The 20,995-nt window shown below is 46.8% G+C and overlaps 1 protein-coding gene across 10 annotated transcripts in view; it reads right to left on the bottom strand.

Moving 5' to 3' along the window:
• BLNK (B cell linker) overlaps positions 1–20,995 on the bottom strand; it is a 101,422-nt gene that overhangs the window by 23,556 nt on the left and 56,871 nt on the right. For 2 of the 10 annotated variants that reach the window (XM_082722102.1, XM_082722099.1), the window contains 6 exons: positions 19,947–20,050; positions 17,757–17,840; positions 12,411–12,451; positions 8,092–8,157; positions 7,736–7,892; positions 5,056–5,222 (listed from right to left, as the gene is read on the bottom strand). In XM_082722102.1, the coding sequence (XP_082578228.1) occupies positions 5,056–5,222; positions 7,736–7,892; positions 8,092–8,157; positions 12,411–12,451; positions 17,757–17,840; positions 19,947–20,050 (619 nt within the window). The remainder of the gene's footprint in view (positions 1–5,055; positions 5,223–7,735; positions 7,893–8,091; positions 8,158–12,410; positions 12,452–17,756; positions 17,841–19,946; positions 20,051–20,995) is intronic. The other 8 variants (XM_082722108.1, XM_082722105.1, XM_082722101.1 and 5 more) reach the window with 7 other exon arrangements.

The following is a 20,995-nucleotide window of genomic DNA, read 5'->3' on the forward strand; positions in this document are numbered from 1 at the left end:
GCGCCAGGGACATTCAGGTACATGTTTTTGTGTAGATGTAAATCTCTCTTGGGAATATACCTCGTGATGGAATTGCTGGGTCACATGGTAGCTTCCGTTTAAGTCTGAGGAACAGCCAAACTGTTGTTCCAAAGTGTCTGCTCCCTCTTCCATTCCTACCAGCAGCATACGAAGGTTCCAATTTCTCCACATCCTCACTGACACCTGCTATTGTTTGTCTTTTAAATATCACTATCCTGAGACAGGAAGTGGTGTCTAAGTATGGTTTTGATTTGCATTTCCCTGGTGGTTGATGATGTTAAGCATGTTTTTGTATGCTTCTTGGGCCTTCTTATATTTTCTTTAGAAAAAAGTCTATTTGACTTCTCCGCCCATTTTTAATTGGGTTGTCTTTTTTATTATTAGGTTGGAAGAATTCTTTCATGCTCTAGACAGAAACCTCTTATCAGACATATAATTTGCGAAACTTTTCTCCCATTCTGCAGGCTGTCTTCTTACATCTTTGGGGGTGTCGCTTGCAGCAAAAAATGTTTGACATTGGGAAGCCCATTTTAACTACTTTTTTAAAAAAAGATTTTATTTGTTTATTTGATAGACAAAGATCACAAGTAGGCAGAGAGGCAGGCAGAGAGAGAGAGGGGGAAACAGGCTCCCCGCTGAGCAGAGTGTCCGATGTGGGGCTCGATCCCACAACCCTGTGATCACGACCGGAGCCGAAGGCAGAGACTTAACCTATTGAACCATCCAGGTGCCCCCCATTTTAACTACTTTTTAACAACAATTACTGTTGTTCCTTGGTTCCGTATCTAAAACACCCCTGTCTAATACAAGGTCACAGAGATTTATATGTTCATTCTCTTCTAAAATGTTATAGTTTTAGCTCTTACATTTAGATCTAGGATCTATTTTTGGCTAGTTTTTGTCTTTGGTGGGAGACGCGCCCACCCTCATATTTTTGCATGTGGATATACAGTTACCCTGGCACAATCTGTTTAAAAATGATTCTCTCCCCACTGAATAGTCTTGGCAACTTTGTCAATAATCAGTTGACCATAAATTGGGGGAGGAAGTGATTTTATATTGCTAGGAAGCAAAGGAGATAATCAGATTCCAAATGTGGTTTTTGCAACTCACCTTGGTGGGTAGGCCAGGTGGATTCTAGAGAAACAGAGCCCAAACATTTATTGAGCACTAATTGGCAAGTGCTCACCTGAGTACTTCCCATGTGTTATTTCACTCAATCCTTACAACAACCCAGTAAGGTAGGTGCTACTGTCGGCTCCATATTAAGATGAAGAATCTTGAAGAACCCAAGGCACAGAGAAGTGGAGTAGCTTGCTCACATCCTCATAGCAAAAAGTAGAAGAGTTGGGGTTCAAGAGTCAGTTCAAGGATCCACACTCTCAGCTACTACATTCTAGGACCTTCTTGCCTTCCCCTTCTCTTTCTATCTTATTTCTACCTCCCTTCATTTAATTCCTATTTCTCATCTCTTTCTTTACCTCCAAACCTGGCCTCTGTGACCTTGGATAAGTTTTCAACCCCTTTGCACCTCATCTGTACCATTTCCTTATCTGTAAAATGGGGATGGCAGACCTATTTCATAGGGTTCTTGGGAGGGCTTAATGGGATAAACACAAATCCTCAGAACATCAATTGATTCCCAGTACCCATCAAGTGCCCACCATGCTTGTCCCTACAGCACAGATGCTCCTTCCTCTTAGGTGCTGCTCCTTCCCCAACTCTCTGGTTAGTCTATACCCCCATACTTTTCCTGGAACCTGTACAGCAGAGCTAAATATTTTTAGTTATTTATGCTTGTCTTGATTTCTTCTTTTTCTATCTAATGGTTCCGCAAGATCTTAATGTTGGCCTATTTTTTTTTTTTTCTTTTTTAACCTCTTTCTTATCTTGACTGCCCATCTGCCCATTCCAGAATGCAGCCTCCTCCATACTTCTCCTTTCCCACTGGTACAGACTTGCCTTGAGCCACCTCCACAAGGCTGCTATTAGCAAAACTCTGCCTCTCATCATGGGGGTCCACTCTTAGCTCTTCACAGAAATGGAGAGCCTTATATAACACACTGTATTCATTTGTATTCTGTGTCTGAATTTATAACTTCATACAGATTTGCCAAATGCTGAAAGAATTCACAAAAAGCCCCTAACAGCCGGTCCCCGTGTCCTTTTTCCTACTCAGCTTCTTCCTGCCAGCCCCTTCTTACCCCAAAAGGTCAGCATCACCTCTCAGACAGACAGAGAGGACTGGCCAACAATCCTTTTTCTGTCAGCTGACTTTCTGACTTAAACTAGCACTAGAGTAGAAGTCATACAGGAAACCACTTATGGAGGCAGGCAGGGAACAGCTTTGGGGACAAATGCAGAGGAAGGCTTTGTGCACATCTCATATGAGTGGAAGGGACTATGACCAGTGCAAATAAAAGTCAGGGATTCACAGCTAAGCTGGAGGGTTGCCATGAGGCTCAGCTGCTTTGAGGCCAGGATGGCCCTGTATTGCCAGCCTTTCTGTTTTCAGAAGCAACTAGAAAATGGGATTTTGTAAAGAATCTAGAATATGCTAGGAAGGAACATATGACACACCAAATCTTCCGTGTATGAGGCACTGTATTTAGTGTTTTATATATATGTTCTCTTACTAAATCCTTAAAATAACCTGAAGAGATTAAAAACTGAGGCTCAGAGAGGTTATCTGGCTTGCCCAAAGTCACACAGCTAGTAAGGGTCAGAGTGGGATTTTGGGCCTAAACGCTCCCTCTATCTCATTTAAGTTTCTCTTTTCCATCTCCTGCTAGCCTACAAATTATATTAAGGTGGAAATGTGGGTCATTTTACGACATATTTATATATTATAGGTTTTATCACCTTTGGCATTTAGAAACAAGTTATTTCTGGGGCACGTGGGTGGGTCAGCAGGTTAAGAGGCAGAAGACATGAATAGACACTTCTCCAAAGACAACATACAAATGGCTAACAGACACATGAAAAAATATTCATCATCATTAGCTATCAGGGAGATTCAAATGAAAACCACATTGATACCACCTTACACCAGTTAGAATGGCCAAAATTAACAAGATAGTAAACAACATGTATTGGAGAGGGTGTGGAGAAAGGGGAACCCTCTTACACTGTTGGTGGGAATGCAAGCTGATGCAGCCACTTTGAAAAACATTGTGGAGATTCCTTAAGAAATTAAAAATAGAGATTCCCTTTGACCCTGAAATTGCACTACTGGGTATTTACCCCAAAGATACTGATGTAGTGAAAAGAAGGGCCATCTGTACCCCAATGTTCATAGCAGCAATGGCCACAGTCTCCAAACTGTGGAAAGAACCAAGATGCCCTTCAACGGGCAAACGGATAAAGAAGATATGGTCCATGTACACTATGGAGTATTATGCCTCCATCAGAAAGGATGAAAACTTAACTTTTGTAGCAACATGGACGGGACTGGGAGAGATTATGCTGAGTGAAGTAAGTCAAGCAGAGAGAGTCAATTATCATATGGTTTCACTTACTTGTGGAACAAAAGGATTAAGACGAAGGACACAGGGAGATGGAGAGGACAAATGAGTTGGGGGAAATTGGAGGGGGAGACAAACCTGAGAGACTGCAGACACTGAGAAACAAAATGAAGGTATTGTGGGGGGGGTTGGGGGTTGGGTGAGTCTGGTGGTGGGTATTATGGAGGGCATGTATTGCATGGAGCACTGGATGTGGTGCATAAACAATGAATTCTGGAACACTAAAAAGAAATCAAATCAAATGGAAAAAAAAAAAAGTCTGCCTTCAGCTGAGGTCATGATCCTGGGGTCCCCGGATAGAGCCCCATGTCTGGCTCCATGCTCAGTGGAGAGCCTGCTTTTCCCTCTCCCTCTGCCCTTCCCTCCCCATCTTGTGCTCTCTCTCTCTCACACAAACAAACAAAATCTTAAAAAAAAAAAACAAAACCCACAAGTTATTTCTTCAAAAGCTGCTGTAATATTATGTTCAGGGATGGTTTAAGAGTTGCCTTTATTGGGCACTTGGGTGGCTCAGTTGATTGGGTGGCTGCCTTAGGCTCGGGTTGTGATCCTGGAGCCCTGCTCAGCGGGGAGTCTGCTTCTTGCTCTGACCCTCCCCCTTCTCACATGATCCTCTCATTCTCCTTCCCTCAAGTAAATAAACAAAATCTGTAAAAGAAAAGGGGGGGGTCATCTTTATTGTTATTTTAATTCTGAGACCATTAGGCTTGTAACGGCTAAGTTTGTGGGCTTGCCTTATTTAAAATGCAAGTAAGGTACTAGGTATTAGGCCTCATCAGGCTTTCCTACAACAGTCTGAATGGGTTTTTCGTGGCTTTTCAAACAGGAGCTATTCCACAGGGAATGAGTCCCATAAAACACAGGTGCTGACAGAGGGGAGATGACGAGATAAACCCAGAGTGGAGTACAGGACAGTCGGCTAGGATGGGTCCCTGGAGAGCAGGTGCTCAGGGAAAAGGGAGTGAGAAGCAAGAGGTGCCAAAGGGGGAAGTGAGGGGCAATGTTCCTCCACAGGCTGCGCAGGACCTCCCTACCACTAGGGGTCTCCATATTTGTCTCATCACACATCTCTGTATCTCGCAGGAGAAATGTGAAGTGGAGAGCAAAGAAGGTGGAGGAAAGAAAGCAAGGCAGAAAAGGAGTATAAGGATAGGGAAATCCCTTACAGAGGAAGGAGAAGGTTCACAGGAAACCAAGGAGAGAGAGAGGGAGGCTAATAAGAGGCGCACAGATCCAGCACTGGTATTACCCATACCCTCTGGAAATGAAAATGCTTAAAATAAGGCCATATATGCCTTCTTCGAGAGAAAAACCTCCTTTCTGTTTACCAGTGCAGAATTTGAGGGGTAGGTGGTTAGTCTTGGGCAGAGAGAGGGGCATGGAGGAGGCGGCCAGACCACCTGGGCCCCTGCCCTCATCTCTCCTCCCCCTTTCTCCGGCCCCTTCCCTCTCCGCCCTGCATACTGCTTTCCCCTTGGACTGGGAAGCCTTTGGGATAGATTTACGTTACCTCATCCTCAAGTTCTTTGGGTTTGGGTGGGACTTGAGGTTTCTGAAGAGAAGTCAGCGCCGGCAGAGTGGAGGCCACTCTGGCTCTTGCTTTTGCCGAAGGCCAGTCCGGCTTACTGGGAAGTGTCTTGCTGAAGGGTGGAGACTGCCTCTGGCTTGACCGATTGTCTTGAAAGAAGCAACCACAAAGTGTAAGATGAAAGGGACTCTGGATCATTCCCTGGGCCAAAGTATGAAACCACCCATGGCATCTCTGTAGTCACCAATGATTAATCTGAGCATTCCTTAAAAGTATATAATGACATTCAGGCAAAAAATCAGCTGCCCATTGACTAACATTATAAAAACCAAAAGAATGTCCTCATCAAAAACATCCTCCCAGGGGAGTGATGGAGACCCACAGCAGCCCAGCATGCTGCCCAGCAGAGTAGATGGAAGCCCATGGCAGCAGAGTGGCCTCAGAGGGTGTGCTCCTCGAAGCTTCACTCTGTTCTATGAACACTTAAGGACAGGGATGGACTCTCAATCCTCCTTACATGTTGGAACCACCTGGGGAACTTTATAAGAAAATGCCAAGGCCCGGGCCCCGCCCCGGACATACTAGCTTGAACTTGTGGGGAGGGTCCTGGCACTATAGGTCTCAAAGTTTCCCAGGTTATTCTAAGGTGTCTTCAGAGTTGCAACTACTCATCTGAGTGAACCTCCATGTTCTTCCCCTCAATGATTTCCCTCAGCTCATGGAGAGCCCGAGTTACCCCTTGTTGGGGACTGTGTCCTGAGCAGGTGTCAGGGAACCAGTGCAGGCTCCCAAGCTGAATGGCCCTGAGTTGGGTCCCCTGCTCTGCCTCTCACTGGCTGCACTTGTTTGGGCTGGTTATTTGTGGCTCAGCCTCTCCAGGACTCATATTCTTCATTTTTAAAGTGAGGAGGGTAATAGCCACCTCAGAGGGATTTGGTAGGGAGTAGGAAGAAAGCAGTGAGGGCGGGGTGGGGGGAGCGGTGTGTCTGGGAGAGTGGATGCCTAACAAACAGGACCAATATACGGATGTGACATGGTGTGGGGGAGGGGGCAAGACAACAGGGAGTCTGTGCAGTGGAATCTGAGCACAGACTCAGACCGACACATTGCAGGAAGATCTCAGCATAGGAATAACCTGGCGTGTCCCCATCCTGGGAACAGCCTAGGTGCTCACACTGGCTTCCGCACAACTACCCCCCTGCCCCGCCATCCTTAGCTTCTTGCACCTGCTGTGCCACCTGTCACATCCCCACCTGTTCTCCCCCTGGGGCCGTTCCTGCCTTGCTGAAAGTGTGGTTCACTTCCCGTTGGATGCCTCCTCGGAAGCCTCTTTCTGGGTGCTGGAGCTATGCTTAGGTCTAGGGCATCTGCTTTGCTGTGCCCATAACTCTGTCAGGTTTTCTAGTTTTACTGGCAGCTCCTGGAGTTTACTGGGTTTTTTAAATGTAAGATTGAAGCCCATCAGAAGCCACAAAACACAGAAGACAAGCTTTGAAGAGCATGGCCTTGAATGAGCTGCCACGCCACCCTCATGGTAGTTTCCTAGCCTGTAACATGGGCCCACTGCAGCCGCTTCCTTCCCAGGGCTGTAATGTTTGAACAAGGTCACAAATACGGTGGGCTGCGTTCGAGGTGGAGCGGTGAAAGCATGGATGTTGGGGGCTGGGAAGCCCAGCATCCATCCTCGCCCTGCCACTTGCAAGCACTGGGCCCCATCAGTTCACTCTTCCTGACCTCACTTTCTTCCTTTGTAAAGTGAGGATGAATACCTCTTCCATAAGATTCCTGAGAGTGTGAAGTAGGCCACTACTGTAAATATAAAACTCTGGGAGTATGTCTGTCTTGCTTGCTGCTGAATGCTCAGGGCTCAGCATAGCTCTGGCACACAGTAGGTGCTCAGTAGGTGGATTGTGGCGTGAAGCAAGGGGCCATGCTTGGTGCCTTGTGAGGAGGCAGTTAATGACAATGATAACAGATGTGGAGCCCTTTACACATAGGGACATGGTAGCATCACCCTCATCATCATGGACACGCTCTACCCCCCCCCCCCTGCTGAGCTTTGTTACCCAGAACACAGGCTTCTCCTTGGGGGACATTAAAAACCACACTCAGGCCTGGAGGCTTCACGGGAGCTGTGCCCATTAACCTACAGCTAATTCCAGACTTAGAGCTCCTTACTCTCACTCTAAGCCTCCCGTTAAAAAGCCATAGTCTATGCTCAGTGTGTGACCTGCCTGTGAGGGGATGGGCATGAGGAAGGAGGGGCAACAGCAGATACTGGGATCCTTGAAGATCACCCTTGTTCTGTACAGAAACCTCAAGAGAAATTCCAGAGCCTTGTGTGCAACAAGACGAAAAAGCAGCAAGACTGATCTCGGGGTTGATTTCTCATGGGGCTATCTGGAGACTATCTGGTGGTGGAAATAGTCATCAGGGTGTGTTCCTTTTATCTTTTACCTATTTTCAACATTGGCGATTTAGGAAGAGGACTTTTCCCCCCTTGAACAGGCAAGTTTTCCATTTGGGGTGCCATGGTTTCTGAGTGACCAGATGACCAGTGTGGGGTGGTGAGAGTGGGAGGCGCCCACCGACCTGCCAGGCTGCTTGTCTCCATTCACCTGCCTGGCAGGCTGAGCGCCCAGGGTCTGAGGGGCTGCCTCACCTATGTACTCGCCCCTGGCGAAGGGCAGGGCTGGGTGGACGGTTCTTGTCTCCTGCTCGCCGGGTGGTGGCTCGTAACTGTCGTCCCCGGTCTCCTCAGCGGGCAGCACGTACATCTCTGAGTCCGAGTGCTCATCTGGGTGTTCATAGTCACTGTCCTGCAAGGGCAGACCCCAGGCTCAGTGCCCCATCCAGGCTCCATCATCAGCCCAGCTCTGGCTTTAGGGGGTGGGAGCTGCTCCCCCAGCTTAGGGACCAGAGAGCGAGGCTTGGAAAGGTTGGCTAAGCAAGGCTGGGCAGCCATCAGAGGCAAAGCTGGGGTTGAGGCCAAGTCTTTCTGGCTCCAGAATTTATCACCTGAACCACTATCCTGGGGGAGCATGTGGGCCATTGAACAGGACGGGTGGCTGAAACTCTGTGTGTCTGCAAAGAAGAGCAGTCAGAGATAAAATACATTTTTTAGAGGACAGAAAAAGGACCCGATACAATATACTAGAATACAATAGAAGAGAATACAATATACTAGAATAGAATGACCAATAAGTTTCATTGGCCACGGATGCTGAGGGTTGAGGGAAAAGATCAATAAGGGGAGACACAGAGCATACAGATACCTTTGAGATGAGGTCTGTTTGTTTTTTAACAGGGTTGGTAAGCTGCAGGGGTGAGGCTTTTCATCTGACCCAGACTCCATTCTCTTCCTTTTTTTTTTTTAATATAAATTGTATTTAAGTCTACATTGAAATTATCAAATATTGAATATTCAATGTATGTTGAAAATACACTGGCACAGTAACAGCTCAAAAGGATGTAAATAAAGTCTCCTTCCTGGCCTCTCAGTTCCTCCCCAGGGGCACCGCTCCTAGCTTCTCACGCATTTTGTTCAGAGATCCCTTAGCTAGACGCCACACTTGCATGTATTCACATGCAGGAAACAGTTGATCCAGGATGGAAGAAGTCCTCTGCGCATGCTGCCTGACACCCTGCATTATCCGTGCAGGATTTGCCAGTGAATGCGCGGTGCACCTGCCTTCCGCTGGCCCCCTTCCCCTGCAGTCCTACACCGCCGCAGGTGTGGTGCCACAGGAGCCCCGAGTTGGTTCCACTGCTGTCTCCTCGGGGCAGAAGCAGGCCCAGCACGGGCAGGCCAGGAAGGCAGTGTGTTTGCAATGAAGGATGGGAGAGGGAGTGCGAGCTGCTCCCCTGCTCCGTCTGTGGGGCAAGGGGGAAAGGGGAGGAGTGGGGTGAATAGCAGGAGGGGCACAGAGAAAGGCAGCTGAAAAGAGAGGTTTCCCCAAGGTGGTGGAGGAGCACTGGAAGGGAAGAGGAGGTCCTTGTCCTTGTCCTAAACCCAAAGAGTCAGGAAGGGAGAGGGAGGGGCGCGGTGAGAAAAGCCTTGTAGGGGGGTACTTTCCCAAACCCCTTTTTCGATAACAACAGATTGGAAGGCTCAGTAATCCTTCCTGACTGTGAATACAAAATTCGGTTGAATAGAATAATGGCAATTATCATTACTATCATAACCGACATTTGCATGCACTGCCTACCTCATGTATCCCTTACCACAATCCTATAAGAGTCTGTTTAAGCCCTCAGAGAAACTGAGGCATGAGGAGTGGAGTAGGAGAGGAGACTCTGTGGTCTGTGCTCTGGAGAAGCCAGAGCTGCTCTTGAACAGCTGGCCTGGGAGGTGCCGTGAGAGCGAAAGAGTGGCCCATGGTGAGAGCCTGGCTTGACAAGGTTCCTTCCACAGAGCCTGAGGCCCCTGGGACTCACTCTCCTTACCCTTGTCAGTGACAGGACCCGATCCCTCTTGTTGTGACATCCCAGGGAGACGTCAGTGAATGGGCTGAGAAAAGATTGCTTTAATAACCATCTGGAAAGTGAAAGAAACAGTAGGAACCCAGACGCACGTGCCTGGATGGGAGCTAGTTTGGGCCTCCTATTTTGGGTCTGTATCTGTGGAGCAGGCGCAGGCCTTCCTAGACCTGATTACCTGGAGGCTGGGGAGCAGGGTGCATCTGGGGAGGACATGGAGGTCCTCACAGTCGCTTGGGCAGAGCACCCTGACTGAAAGAACCAGGCTGGCCAAGGAGGCAGAGAAGGTAGAGGAAGAGCGACTCCCTGTCAGACGCTCCTGGCAGCCCGATGCTGACGTGGGGCTGCCTACGGGACTGAGGCCTGGGCTGAGAGAGTGTGTCCAGGCCCCAGCATGAAATGAATGAATGAGCTGAGCTGTTGCCCTGCGCTCTGAAGGAATCTAGGAGGAAATGGGTGCTCAGAAGTGCTGAGCTGCCCCTTCATTCAGAAAATATTTTCTGTGGGATACGTACTATAAGCCCCTCCGATTTCCAGCGTAGTGAAACGATTGAATGCCTTTTTATCAAGAGAATTAGAAAAGAGTCTATTCAAACTTCTGAAAGAACAGATTAAAAACACCTCCCCTCAAATTATCCTATATTCTGACAACCAAAATTCTTTCATTTGTTCATTCAATCCTTGAGCAAGCACAATATGTTGGGACAGTGGGATGAAAACTTTGAAGAAGGGAACGTGTAATCAGGCAAAAACTTTCTCATATTGTCCATTCATTCATTCAATCAATCAGTTAGTATTTATTGAGCACCTACTGTGTGCCAGCCATTGTGCTTGACTCTGAGCACAGTCCCTGCCTTCATAGAATTTTAGCAGGAGAAACCAGCAGTAAATAAATAGTGAATAACAGATAATAAGTACAATATCAACCATAAAATAGCTGTCACTCGTGACAGATTCACTTGAGGAAATGTTCAGGGTCCTGAGACAGAGAGCAATGGGAAAAGGGACTCTCCCTCAGGTGCAGAAAAGGCCTTCCTGAGAAGGAGACAGTGAAGCCAAGCCTGAAGGACAAGAAGGAGCAGAACAAGTGAGGAAAGCTGGGGATGCTCTTTAGTTTCTCTTCTCTCCCCTTCTTCCTTCACCAGCCCAAGGTCCATGAGTCTGAAATCACTGAGCAAGCATGACCTTGACCTCTTGTTGTAGGACTAAAGGCAGACCTGCACATCTGGGCCATAACAGACAAGGCCCTGCCAAGGGGATGCAAGGAAGGCTGGACAGGTCTGCAGGGGCCAGATCTTATCTGGCCTGGAGGCCACAGGCCTGGATTTTGTTCTGTGTACAATAGGAATCCAGTAAGGTCAAAATAATTGTGAAGAAAGGTTTACCCAATCCTTATGACAGCTGGGACTCTAACTTTGGTTGTTTGACTTTGGGACACAAGTCATCCCCTCCTCTCCAGGCTGATTTTATTTGTGTTTTCTAAGTCCCCACATGTGCTCTTTTTATCTAGGCAGGAAGCTCAATTTTCGCTGCCTGTCTGTGGATGCAGACCAGCTCTCAAGTTTGCTTCAGCTGGGGTTGGGTGTGGGCCACCAGGAGGGGGCGCCGCTGCAGTGCTCTGAGGGCTCCACGGCTGCCAGACCCTGGGAGGAACTCCACACCCAAGGGACCTGCAGAAAGGCCTTTTCAGTTCCTCTTTCTACAGTTTTCTCTGCAGAAAGGAAAGAGGCAGAGAAGGGAGGCACTCCTGCCTCATAATACTCTGAATAAACTCCAGGTGGTGAACCCGTGTGGAGTTGGGCTCCAACTCAGGGGACAGGAATCCTGAACGCTTATTCCACTGGGCCACTGAGTAACTGAATGGCCACGGGGAAGTCCTTTTCATTTTCCTAGTCTTGGTGTTTCCTTATCTGTACACTGGGGTATGTGGCTGTGTGGAGGCCCTCTTGGATCCTGTCCAGATAAAACACACGTGGTGTGGAGCAGACTAGCATTCTGGATGAATTTGATATAAATGAGGAATAATTGTTTTGTAAAAGGTTCTTAGGATGTCTTGTCCCTCTAAAGCTTGACCCAAGAGAGAAGTGAGCCAGAGGCCCTGTGGGTTGCAGAGCCACTGTGAAGAGGGTGACGGCTGACTCTGACTCATCACCCTTTTGGGGTCACTCTGTTGTCCCCAGCATCTGCCACGGTCCTCTTGGTCACAAGAGGGCTTGGTCACAAGCCCCTTGGAGTCGAAAAGCCTGGCTTTGAGATTTGAGGGCCTGGGTTTGAACTTGGAAACTACAAGTCACTGAAACTCTCCATGCCTTAGTTTCATTCCCAGTAAAATGAACAGGGCTGATATTCAAAATGTTTGACAATGAGCATGGCTCAGATCCTGACCGAAGAGTGGCCAGGGGTCCCCTAATGTGCCACGCATTCACTCTTTAGGGCTCCTAGATAAGTCCCAGGCAATGATGGGGCACTGGGGAATTCAGGGCAGAGACCTTTGTTAACTGATACAGAATTATTTTAAAACACTTCACATTTGTTTTGGCTGTGCTGGTGAGAACTGCAAATGGCAGCACTGAAGATGGGGATAAGAGTGCCTACACGTAGGGCTCTGGGGAGGATTAGGGGAGGTAATGTGGATGAAGCACTTAGCCTGGTACACGTTGGTGCCAGGTCAAGTCAGCCACTATGGGGTTCTTGCCGCCTTGTTTATCTGTTGGTGGCCCTTCCAGGTCAGCCATCTCCCTGCTGTGATGCACAGGTGACCAGCAGCATGTCCTTCAGAAACAAGCCCTTGCAAAGGTCTCCCACGGATCCCAGTGGAAACAACACCCTCCCTCCTGCTCCCAGGAACAAATACTCACAAAGTCATCAGACCACTGCTCCTCTTCATCAGCAGGGTTCTCTGCAATGGCATGTGGGAAGCAAAAGGAACAAGCGTAAATCTCAGCTGGCCAGCCCCACCGTGTCCACTACTAGCCTGCAGCTGCCTTCCTTGCCTTTGGGCTCCCTGGTCTTGTTCACTTGGCTTTGAACAGTTACTACACTTATCTCGTGTTCATTCGCTTTCAACTCCTCTTTAGAAAAAAAAATCAGTTCTCAAATCATAAAGGTAAGTCCCACTGCGGCAGAGACATGGTACATCTGAACCTCATTTGTCTTTGTTAAGGAGCATTTTGGGGACTTTAGAATAACCCTGGAGATACCTGCAATTCATATCATGTTGCTTCTCAGGATTTCTATGAATCAGTACACAGATGTAGTAGAAAGAGTACTGGAGAGGGAGTCACAATAGACCAAAATTCCCATGCAGGCTCTGCTCCTAACTAGTCAGAGAGCGATCAAGACAGCTAACTTCTCTGGGCCCCAGTCTCAAGATCTGTAAGGTGACAGATCACTTCTGGGATTCTCTGTGGCCCTAAATTTCACTTTCTTATTGAAAAGATTTATCTGGTGCTTTAAAACTACATGCCAGGCAATATTTTCAGAGTAGTCTCTTAGAGATCTTATGAGGAAGCTGAGGCCCAGCGAAAATAAGTCATTTGCCCAAGGTCAGATAGCAAATAATAAAGCCAGGAGTTGAACCCTGCAGTTTGACTTCGTAGGGCATGCTGTGGGCTCCAGCACCATGCTACCTCACTGCCTCTGAACTCCAGAGTGTAGGCACTGTCCTTGGCTCCCCAGGCAGGATGAAAATGGAAATAACGGTGTCAAGGAGCTTAGTTTCTTGAAGAATAAAATAGATCTGAATTATGGACAGTCAAGGAGAATATCTGATTCCCTTTTCTCCAAAACACATTTAGAGTTTGAGAAGCTTAGCATCCACCCCATCACATAAACTGACATTAGAGGGTAACTACAATTCGTTCAGCTCTACAGATCAACCAGGCACTGGTCCAGATGGCACAGTGGCTCCTGCGACCCATCCAGGAAAGCTCCCAGCTCTTCTCCTACCCCATTGAGCAGCCACGGGAGGGGGCCCAGTGGTTGGTCCCTGAAACCTCCAGAGCCTTGGTAGAACCTTTTCTTGCCATTTCTAGCCCCTGCAATGGCAGACCACGGACTCCATCTCTAGGGGGACTCCGAAGAGAAAAAGGGAAAGGAACTGTAGAGAAAAAATGGGGGCCCAAAGGAAGGGTTTAGAGCAGCGTGGCCAGATCTTGGGTTATAGCAGCAACAGTGCCCTCTCTTGGAAAAAACATGATAGGCACTAAGAAGGAGCTTTACTTTATGAGCCAAAAATAATAGGTCAAACTTTGACATTCACAGGAGATAATTCTTGTTAAGTAGTGATCTGGGCTAACTTATATCAAATTAGAGTATGCTGCAATCACTGGGGCTTTGCCAGAAACCTTAGAAGACTAGGTCAATAAGTCCTCTTCTCAATATACTAACACCTAGTACCGAGGTAGATATGTTTCTAATACCTTAAGTTTGGGTATAACCGAAGATCAGCACTTATGGTAGCAAGATGTTTTTGTTTCAGCCTTTAAAATAGAAACCTTTATAAAATACCTTTATAAAACACACCTCCCTGCCTCATTGAGCTGTGTTTGCTGAGTCTTCTCTCAGGGAACTGAGGCCCATTTTCTGGCCCGTCACTGCTGAAAAGTACTTGCAGAAGCTAACTACTTTTCCTGTCCCAATTATCTTTCCTCTCCAACACACACTTCATACTATTTCTAGTGATTTCCTTAAAATAAAGTTTGGAGCATGCAGCTCCTTTCCTCAAGAATCCTCAGCAGCTCCCTATGGAGTAAAGTCAAGGCTCTGAGTCCACACATTTTGATGCCTCCCCTTCCTGTTTCTCCCACGACTCCTCTTGCCATCTTCCGTGTTCACTCACAGTGATACTCGGCAGTGTGTTCCTCCCAGCCTGTACTTTTGATCATTCTCTGCTCTGCCTGGGCTATTTCCCCAGCCTGTCTTCCTTCTTTGCATGGAAATCCCTGTTATACCTCTGCCATAGGGTCTTCCCCAGTCCCTCGGGTTCTAATTATGACTCCTTCCTCTGGGCCGTCATAGGGGCTGCTGGCACCTTGATGACACGGGTGGTCCATTCTGCCCTGTGCTATGACCATTTTTTGTGCCTCTCTGTACTGAAAAACAAGGCCTATTTAATTTATCTTTGTATCTGAATGGTATTTGGCATTTGTAATCCATGCAGTAATAAAAGTATGAAGCAACAGATGAGTTGAAGGAATGAGTATTAGGATACTAATAATAGATTCCATTTATTAAACACTTCCTATGTGCTCAGGGTTAGGATAAGTGTATTTTGCCAATTATCCTCAAAACAGAGCTTTGTGGTAGGTGCAGTCATGATCTCAATTTTATAGTCAAGGAAACGGAAGCTAAGAAAGCTAAGAGATGTGGCAAAACATGTCCGAGGCCACATGGCTGGTGAGTAAGGGGGCAGGCTGGAAGCCAGGCTGTCTGTGTGGGTCACTATAGCTGAAATCCCATGTAAACTGCCTGGCCCTCTACTGAGCCTTCACATAAAAGAGAAACTAGAGTGGCCCAATCCAGGCATTGTAGAGACTGAGGCAGAGAAGAGAAAAAAGCATCACCACGTGGGAGAGGTTGCTAGATAGCACCCTTCTCTACCTGAGCTACACCCATCTCCTGGTCCTACCAGCAACTCACAACATCCTGCTCTTGAAGTCATGGCCTACAGGCCATTTCCCAAACTAAAATGCAGTATGCTCCAAAGTACTAGAGCCAAAGTATGGGGTGGTGGTCCAGCATCTCAGGACCTCCTAAAGTGTGTGGGTTATGGTTTTAGAACCAGTCTCCCCAGTTCAAATTCTGGCTCTGCTCTTTACTACCTGCTTGGCAGAGGACCAGGACTTTAGCTGTTTAAAGCTCAATTTCTCAACTATGAAACCAGGGTAAGAATATCTCATGTGTTTATGAGAATCCAGTAATATAATACCCACGAGTGCTTCCCAAAACCTGGCACGCAGCAAATGCTGTGTTAATGGTAGTGCTGTCTTGGGTATTGACAATGTCTTAATAAACCCTCATAGCAACACCATTCTATTTCCCTCTAATGGCAACCACACAGTACGGCTACCATAAAGAAACGGGCCCAAGAGAGCCTCTAATATAGAGGGTGGCACTTTCAGGAGGGTAAGGGCAAGTTTAGTATGGGAAAGGCAGTTTCACTTGGGAAGGAAGGTTGCATGCCCCTGGCAGGAAGCTGAGATGCTGGTTGGGCCTCCTTATGAGGGAGAGCCTTTCCATTGGTCGTGTACCTGGTTTGGGGCTTATGTTCCACTTACAGAGTCACAATCCCATGCCACACAAGAGAGGGGCTCCTCCCCTTGCCAGGCTCAGGCTTTGTAATTCATGTGCCTCCCCCAACCTGTGGGCCCAGCAGCTGGCACTGTGAGGCACGTGGAAATGCCACAGTGGCCCCACATCAGTGTCCACTCCAGGGTTTGGAGCTTGGGCTCTGGGGTCAGCCTGCCAGTCAAAATCCTGATTCTTCTACTTGCTAGCAGCATGAACAGGTAAATTGTTTAACCTCTGAGCATCTGTTTTCTCACCACTGAAATGGATAGGATAAGTAGAGCCTGTGTCATGGGGCTTCATCAGAATGAAATGAAATAGCCCAGGGAAAGTGAGAAATCCATCTGACATCACCCATTGAGTAAGAGCTCCGTGGATGCTGCTGGTCACTATTAATCTACTTTAATAATAGCCTGAAGGATAGATCAGCACTCTTATCTCCAATCTTTCAAGGGAAGTTATAAAAAATTTCTAGGTTCACAGGGTTTAGGGGCCAAAGCTGGGAATCTAACCAAGACTAGAGGACCCCAAAGTCCAAGATCTCACCCAGCCATGGTGGTAATAAACCTGGAGTCTAGAAGAACAGCTGTGTATCACACCGAGGACAATCCAGGGCAGTGTAGGCTTTCCTGACAAATGTCTCAACACCTGGAATCATGGACAGGTGCTGGGAAAGTTCTACGAACGGTGCACTCAGCAAAAGCTGAGGGGTTGCATGAGGCTGTGTGGTGAAGGAGGGATTGAGCCAGGCCTTGAAGAATGGCCAGAACCCAAATGAGAGAATGAAGATGAAGGAGGGTGTCCCCCTTCCATCCCCTAAGGCTAGGGCCTGTGTGTCAGCCCCAGAAGCAGGGCTTAACTGATGGCTGGAAGGTGTATCCATAAGGCATAGCCATAAGGCATAGATATGCTGGAAAGAAAATGCTGTTCTGGAGAGTCTGAGGAGAAAATAAAGCCAGGTTGTTGCCAGCCAAAGGGGTGCTCCAGCCACAAAGGCCACTGTAGGCCCCAGTGACAAGCTGGAGGCAGGAAGGTCGATGAGGATGGTGTTTGAGCAGTTCAGGCATGAAGAGACAAAGGCTGAATCAGACTTGGGGGCTTGGGAATGGGAAGGGATGGTTGGAAAGTCAGTCAAAGAGTCAATGGTGAGAGCTTGAGTGAAGCGGTGAAGGCAAGGGTGGGCACGGAGCCTTTCTGTTCTGGGTCACGATCAGCACCAGGGACTCTGGACATTGTGGGGCACCCTCCACGCTGTCTGTCTGACACACACACACAGTTGTGGCCCCGATTCAGCTCTGGAGGCCATGCTCTGGGCCACTAGGCCTGCCAGCTTCTCCTCTTACCGAGCTGGTAGAAGGATGTGGGGAAGCCGTGGGATGGGTACAGTGCGATGCAGGAAGGAGAGAAGGAAGGAGCCTGGGTTAGATGTGGTGGTGGAGGCAGATGCAGGGGAGGAAGAGAAAGCAGAACTACAGAGGCCACGGGGGAGGCAGCCCATGGACAGTCACCCTGGGTGCCCCAAGAGGAGAAGGGGATGTGACCCCTTGAGGAGTGGATCTGAGCTGGCTAAGAGAGGGGATTTGCATCTAAATACTTCACATTTTAAAAAGTCCTTTTGTTTGCATGTCCCCTCATCCCTTCTCAGAGCCCTGTTAACGGGGGCGGGGGTTGGGGGGGGTGGGGGGGTGGAGTCCTGGTTTGGCTGTATGACCTTGGGCAGCCTCATGGCCTATCTGTATGACCGGCCATACAGACATACATGACCGGTCATACATGCTGTCCATACAAACATACATGTCTATGTCACCTGGCCGTATGACCTTGGGCAGCCCCTTAGCCTGTCTGGTCTCCACTTAGCCCTCACACAAGAAGCCAGGGGTGAGTGGTCTTTATGGACTTTCCAGGCTTTCCAATACCTTCAAGTCCAAGTTTCATTCCTCTAGTCTTAGTTCCATGAGGCGGGGCTGGTGGTGAATGCCGCTCTCCCCGTGTCAGCCTTGCTGGTACCACCAATCAGAGTGGAGACAGGGAGACAAAAAAAAAAAAAAAAAAAAAAAAAAAAAAAAACCAAGTGAATGCTGGCTTCCGTAAGGACAGGAGGGCAAGTGCAAAGCAGTGTTATAGCTCACTTTGTTAGTGGATGGAGGTTTGCTATGCATTCCCTGTGCTTTTTCCAACCACCCCTGGGTAGTAGGGCCCCAGGGTCCAAGGAGAGAGGCCTTGTTCAGTTCTGGCCACTGAGGGGTGTGGAACGGCTGGTGGGGCTTTCCCTCCACAACAGTGGGACCTCAGGCAGATAGTGACCCGTCGGCATCCTCATTTATTATTGGGTCCCCCACTAGTAATGAAGCACCTGAAGGTCAGAGGCTATATTTTGTTCCCCACTCCGTATCTAGTAGAGTGAGTGTCACACAGGATGTACTGTGTCATATTTGTCAAATGAGTCAAAGAACATGTAAAACAGCAGAAACACCTGGAGATAATGATTCCAGAGAAGAAACTATTCAAATGACCTAATTTCTTAATTTTATCCTTGGAGTTGCACAGAACAACTCGATCTCTGCTTTCTTGAATGTTTAAAAACTTGTGCTGTGTGGCCATGAGGACAGACTTCGGAAGCCACCAGGAAATGGACTGCATCTCTGTCCTGCTAGGGCTGTCTGTTCTTGACAGGACCAGAGGGGCTTGGGAAGTCATCACAGGAAATGTCCAAACAGAACATGGGTTTCATTTTTGGTGTGTGGCTGTGGTGGGGTCAGGGGTGAGCGCTGGGTTGGAGGTCAGGCTGCCGAACCTCTGGGGCTCCTTTTAGACCTGGGATTCCATGATTCCATAATTTTCCTATCAAAACTCAGGGTACTAAGCAGATGTTGTCTGCTTTCTTTTCTTTTTTAGAACTTGGGAGAGAAGGAGGAATTTCTTCTCTTTGGTTAACTAAGCAGCTCACTTGAGGTTTTTTTCCCCCCTTGGCTTTCATCAGGTAGATTTTAAAGATCAGAACAGGGTCTTTATTTTTTTTATTTAATTTTTTTTTTTTTTCATTGCAAAGGAGTCTCCTGGTCAACTGTTGAGACTTGGTGACTGGCAAGATGAGGTCAGTAAGTACTCTGTAACCTAGCTACTTCTAGAAAGTAGTCCAACAGGTCAGTCACTAGACTTGATATGTTGGTCCGCATTTCTTAGTGTGATAAGATTTAATTAGTGCCTAGGAGGAACTCAACTGTCTGATTTATTGCTATCTTGATCAGTGACAGAAAAAAAACAACAGTAAGGTTGTGATTTGGTTTTAGCTGTCAGGGATAGAGGAAGAGACTTCAATGATGTCTGTAGACCTGTGGTTTTCATTAAGGGCTCTATAGGTCTGTCCATGTCCAGGAAATCTTTATATTTAAGCCAGTAGAAAGAGATTTTAGGCCTATCTTCCCAAGGAATTTCTTCTAGAGAAGGGCAGTATATTGGATAATTTATTTTGCTCACCACTGCCATAAACAACACCAATCTCAAGACTACCCTCCGCTGACAAAATTGATCCTAGTTGGACTGGGTGGAGGAGACGTCAGAGAGGACTGAGTAACCATGCACCATCAATAGATTATCCTCCTCCCACCCCAACCCCCAGTGACCTTCAAGTATCCATTTTCATAATTCTCTATCCAGGAAGCCTTCCCTTCCCCACTTCCTCCGCACTCTTGACCTCAGATTAGATAAGACATTGCTGATGGACTTTCATAGAACTTTGTGCTTCCCCATCACCCTGAACTCTAATTGCTTTTGTACTATTGTATCTTTTTTCTTCACTATAAACACTGTGAGTGTGGAGACTATATCTGTCCTGTTTAGCACTGTGTCTCTACCTAAAACCGTGTATTTGCCCAGCACATGGAAGATACTTAATAAATGTTTGATAAATAGATGAGTGGATGGATGGATGGATGGATAGATGGATGGATGGAATACTACAGCTCCACTATAGTCAAATGCCTTAAAATTTTTAAATTAGGGTGGGTACTCTTATTTTCAAATGATTAGAACATAGTTCCCTTTTCAGGAAGTAAATATGAACATGAAATTAGTCAAGAGTCCAAGTATTTTAGAAATACTCTTACCTGAGGCATAATCTCTTTGAGGAACACTTGGAGGCGCTTTGACTTTCAGCCTATAGATAACAACCATTAGACAAATGGTCAGGACACTGTTGTCAGGACGACTGCTGTCAAGGCCCCAAACAGAAGCAGATATAGAGGTAACAGAGAGATAACTAATAGAATATTGGCTTCTTTTGGACCCATCTCATTGAAAGACTAAATGTATTGTAAATGGAGTGAAGCCATTAACCAGAGGTCTCCCATCTCCCCCATTTCTCCAGTGTGTAATGGGGCTGTCACTCAGCAACGGTGAAGTCCAGTGGTGAAAGGGTTCTGAGAGGTCAGAATACAAGCAAGCACAGAGTTCAGAGGTTCAAGGAAGAGAAATGCTGATTGGTTGATAGGGTGATAAGAGAAGATAGATTCTATTTGAATAAATAACTTAATAAATGCTTTAAATATCAAAAAAATATTAGCTGTAACAGAGCACTTGGGTTGTAGGTTGACTGAGATTATTTTGGCACTACTGAAAAGTGCCAAATAAATGAGTAGTGAGGGTCTCCAGGTTGGAGATTATGATATTCAGCTTATTTAGACACTGAACTGTTTCAAGCACTCTCAAAACTACTTTAGTATCTTTATGCATATATAAAATGTTTGAATATTCACAATCCTTCCCCCATCACCAAAAGAAGAAAATTAAAATTACATTTTAAAAATGTATCCCAATTTTTAGGCTTACTTAAGTTCTACAACACCTCTCATTCTATTATTTGAAATGGCTAAGTTTTCTAGTAAATTATTATTCTTAATAAGAGTAGCCCATTTTATTTAAGAATGATTTGCTTAATGAAATTTAAGGTATATATAAATAAAACCTATATCCAGTAGCCTTTATTTACTAAAACATCATGTCCCTTTTTAGAAGCAGGGAATAAGTTAACCATTCCATGCAAAACATATTTCATTTCTTGTGGAAAAAAAGCAATATAGAAATTCATGTATGATTACGAAAAATTAGCCCAACAAATGAGAATTGTAATGTTTCAAAAATAACAATATTTATATTT

This window comes from Mustela nivalis (genome assembly GCF_964662115.1).
Source record: "Mustela nivalis genome assembly, chromosome: 2".
In the NCBI taxonomy this organism is placed as follows: Eukaryota; Metazoa; Chordata; class Mammalia; order Carnivora; family Mustelidae; genus Mustela; species Mustela nivalis.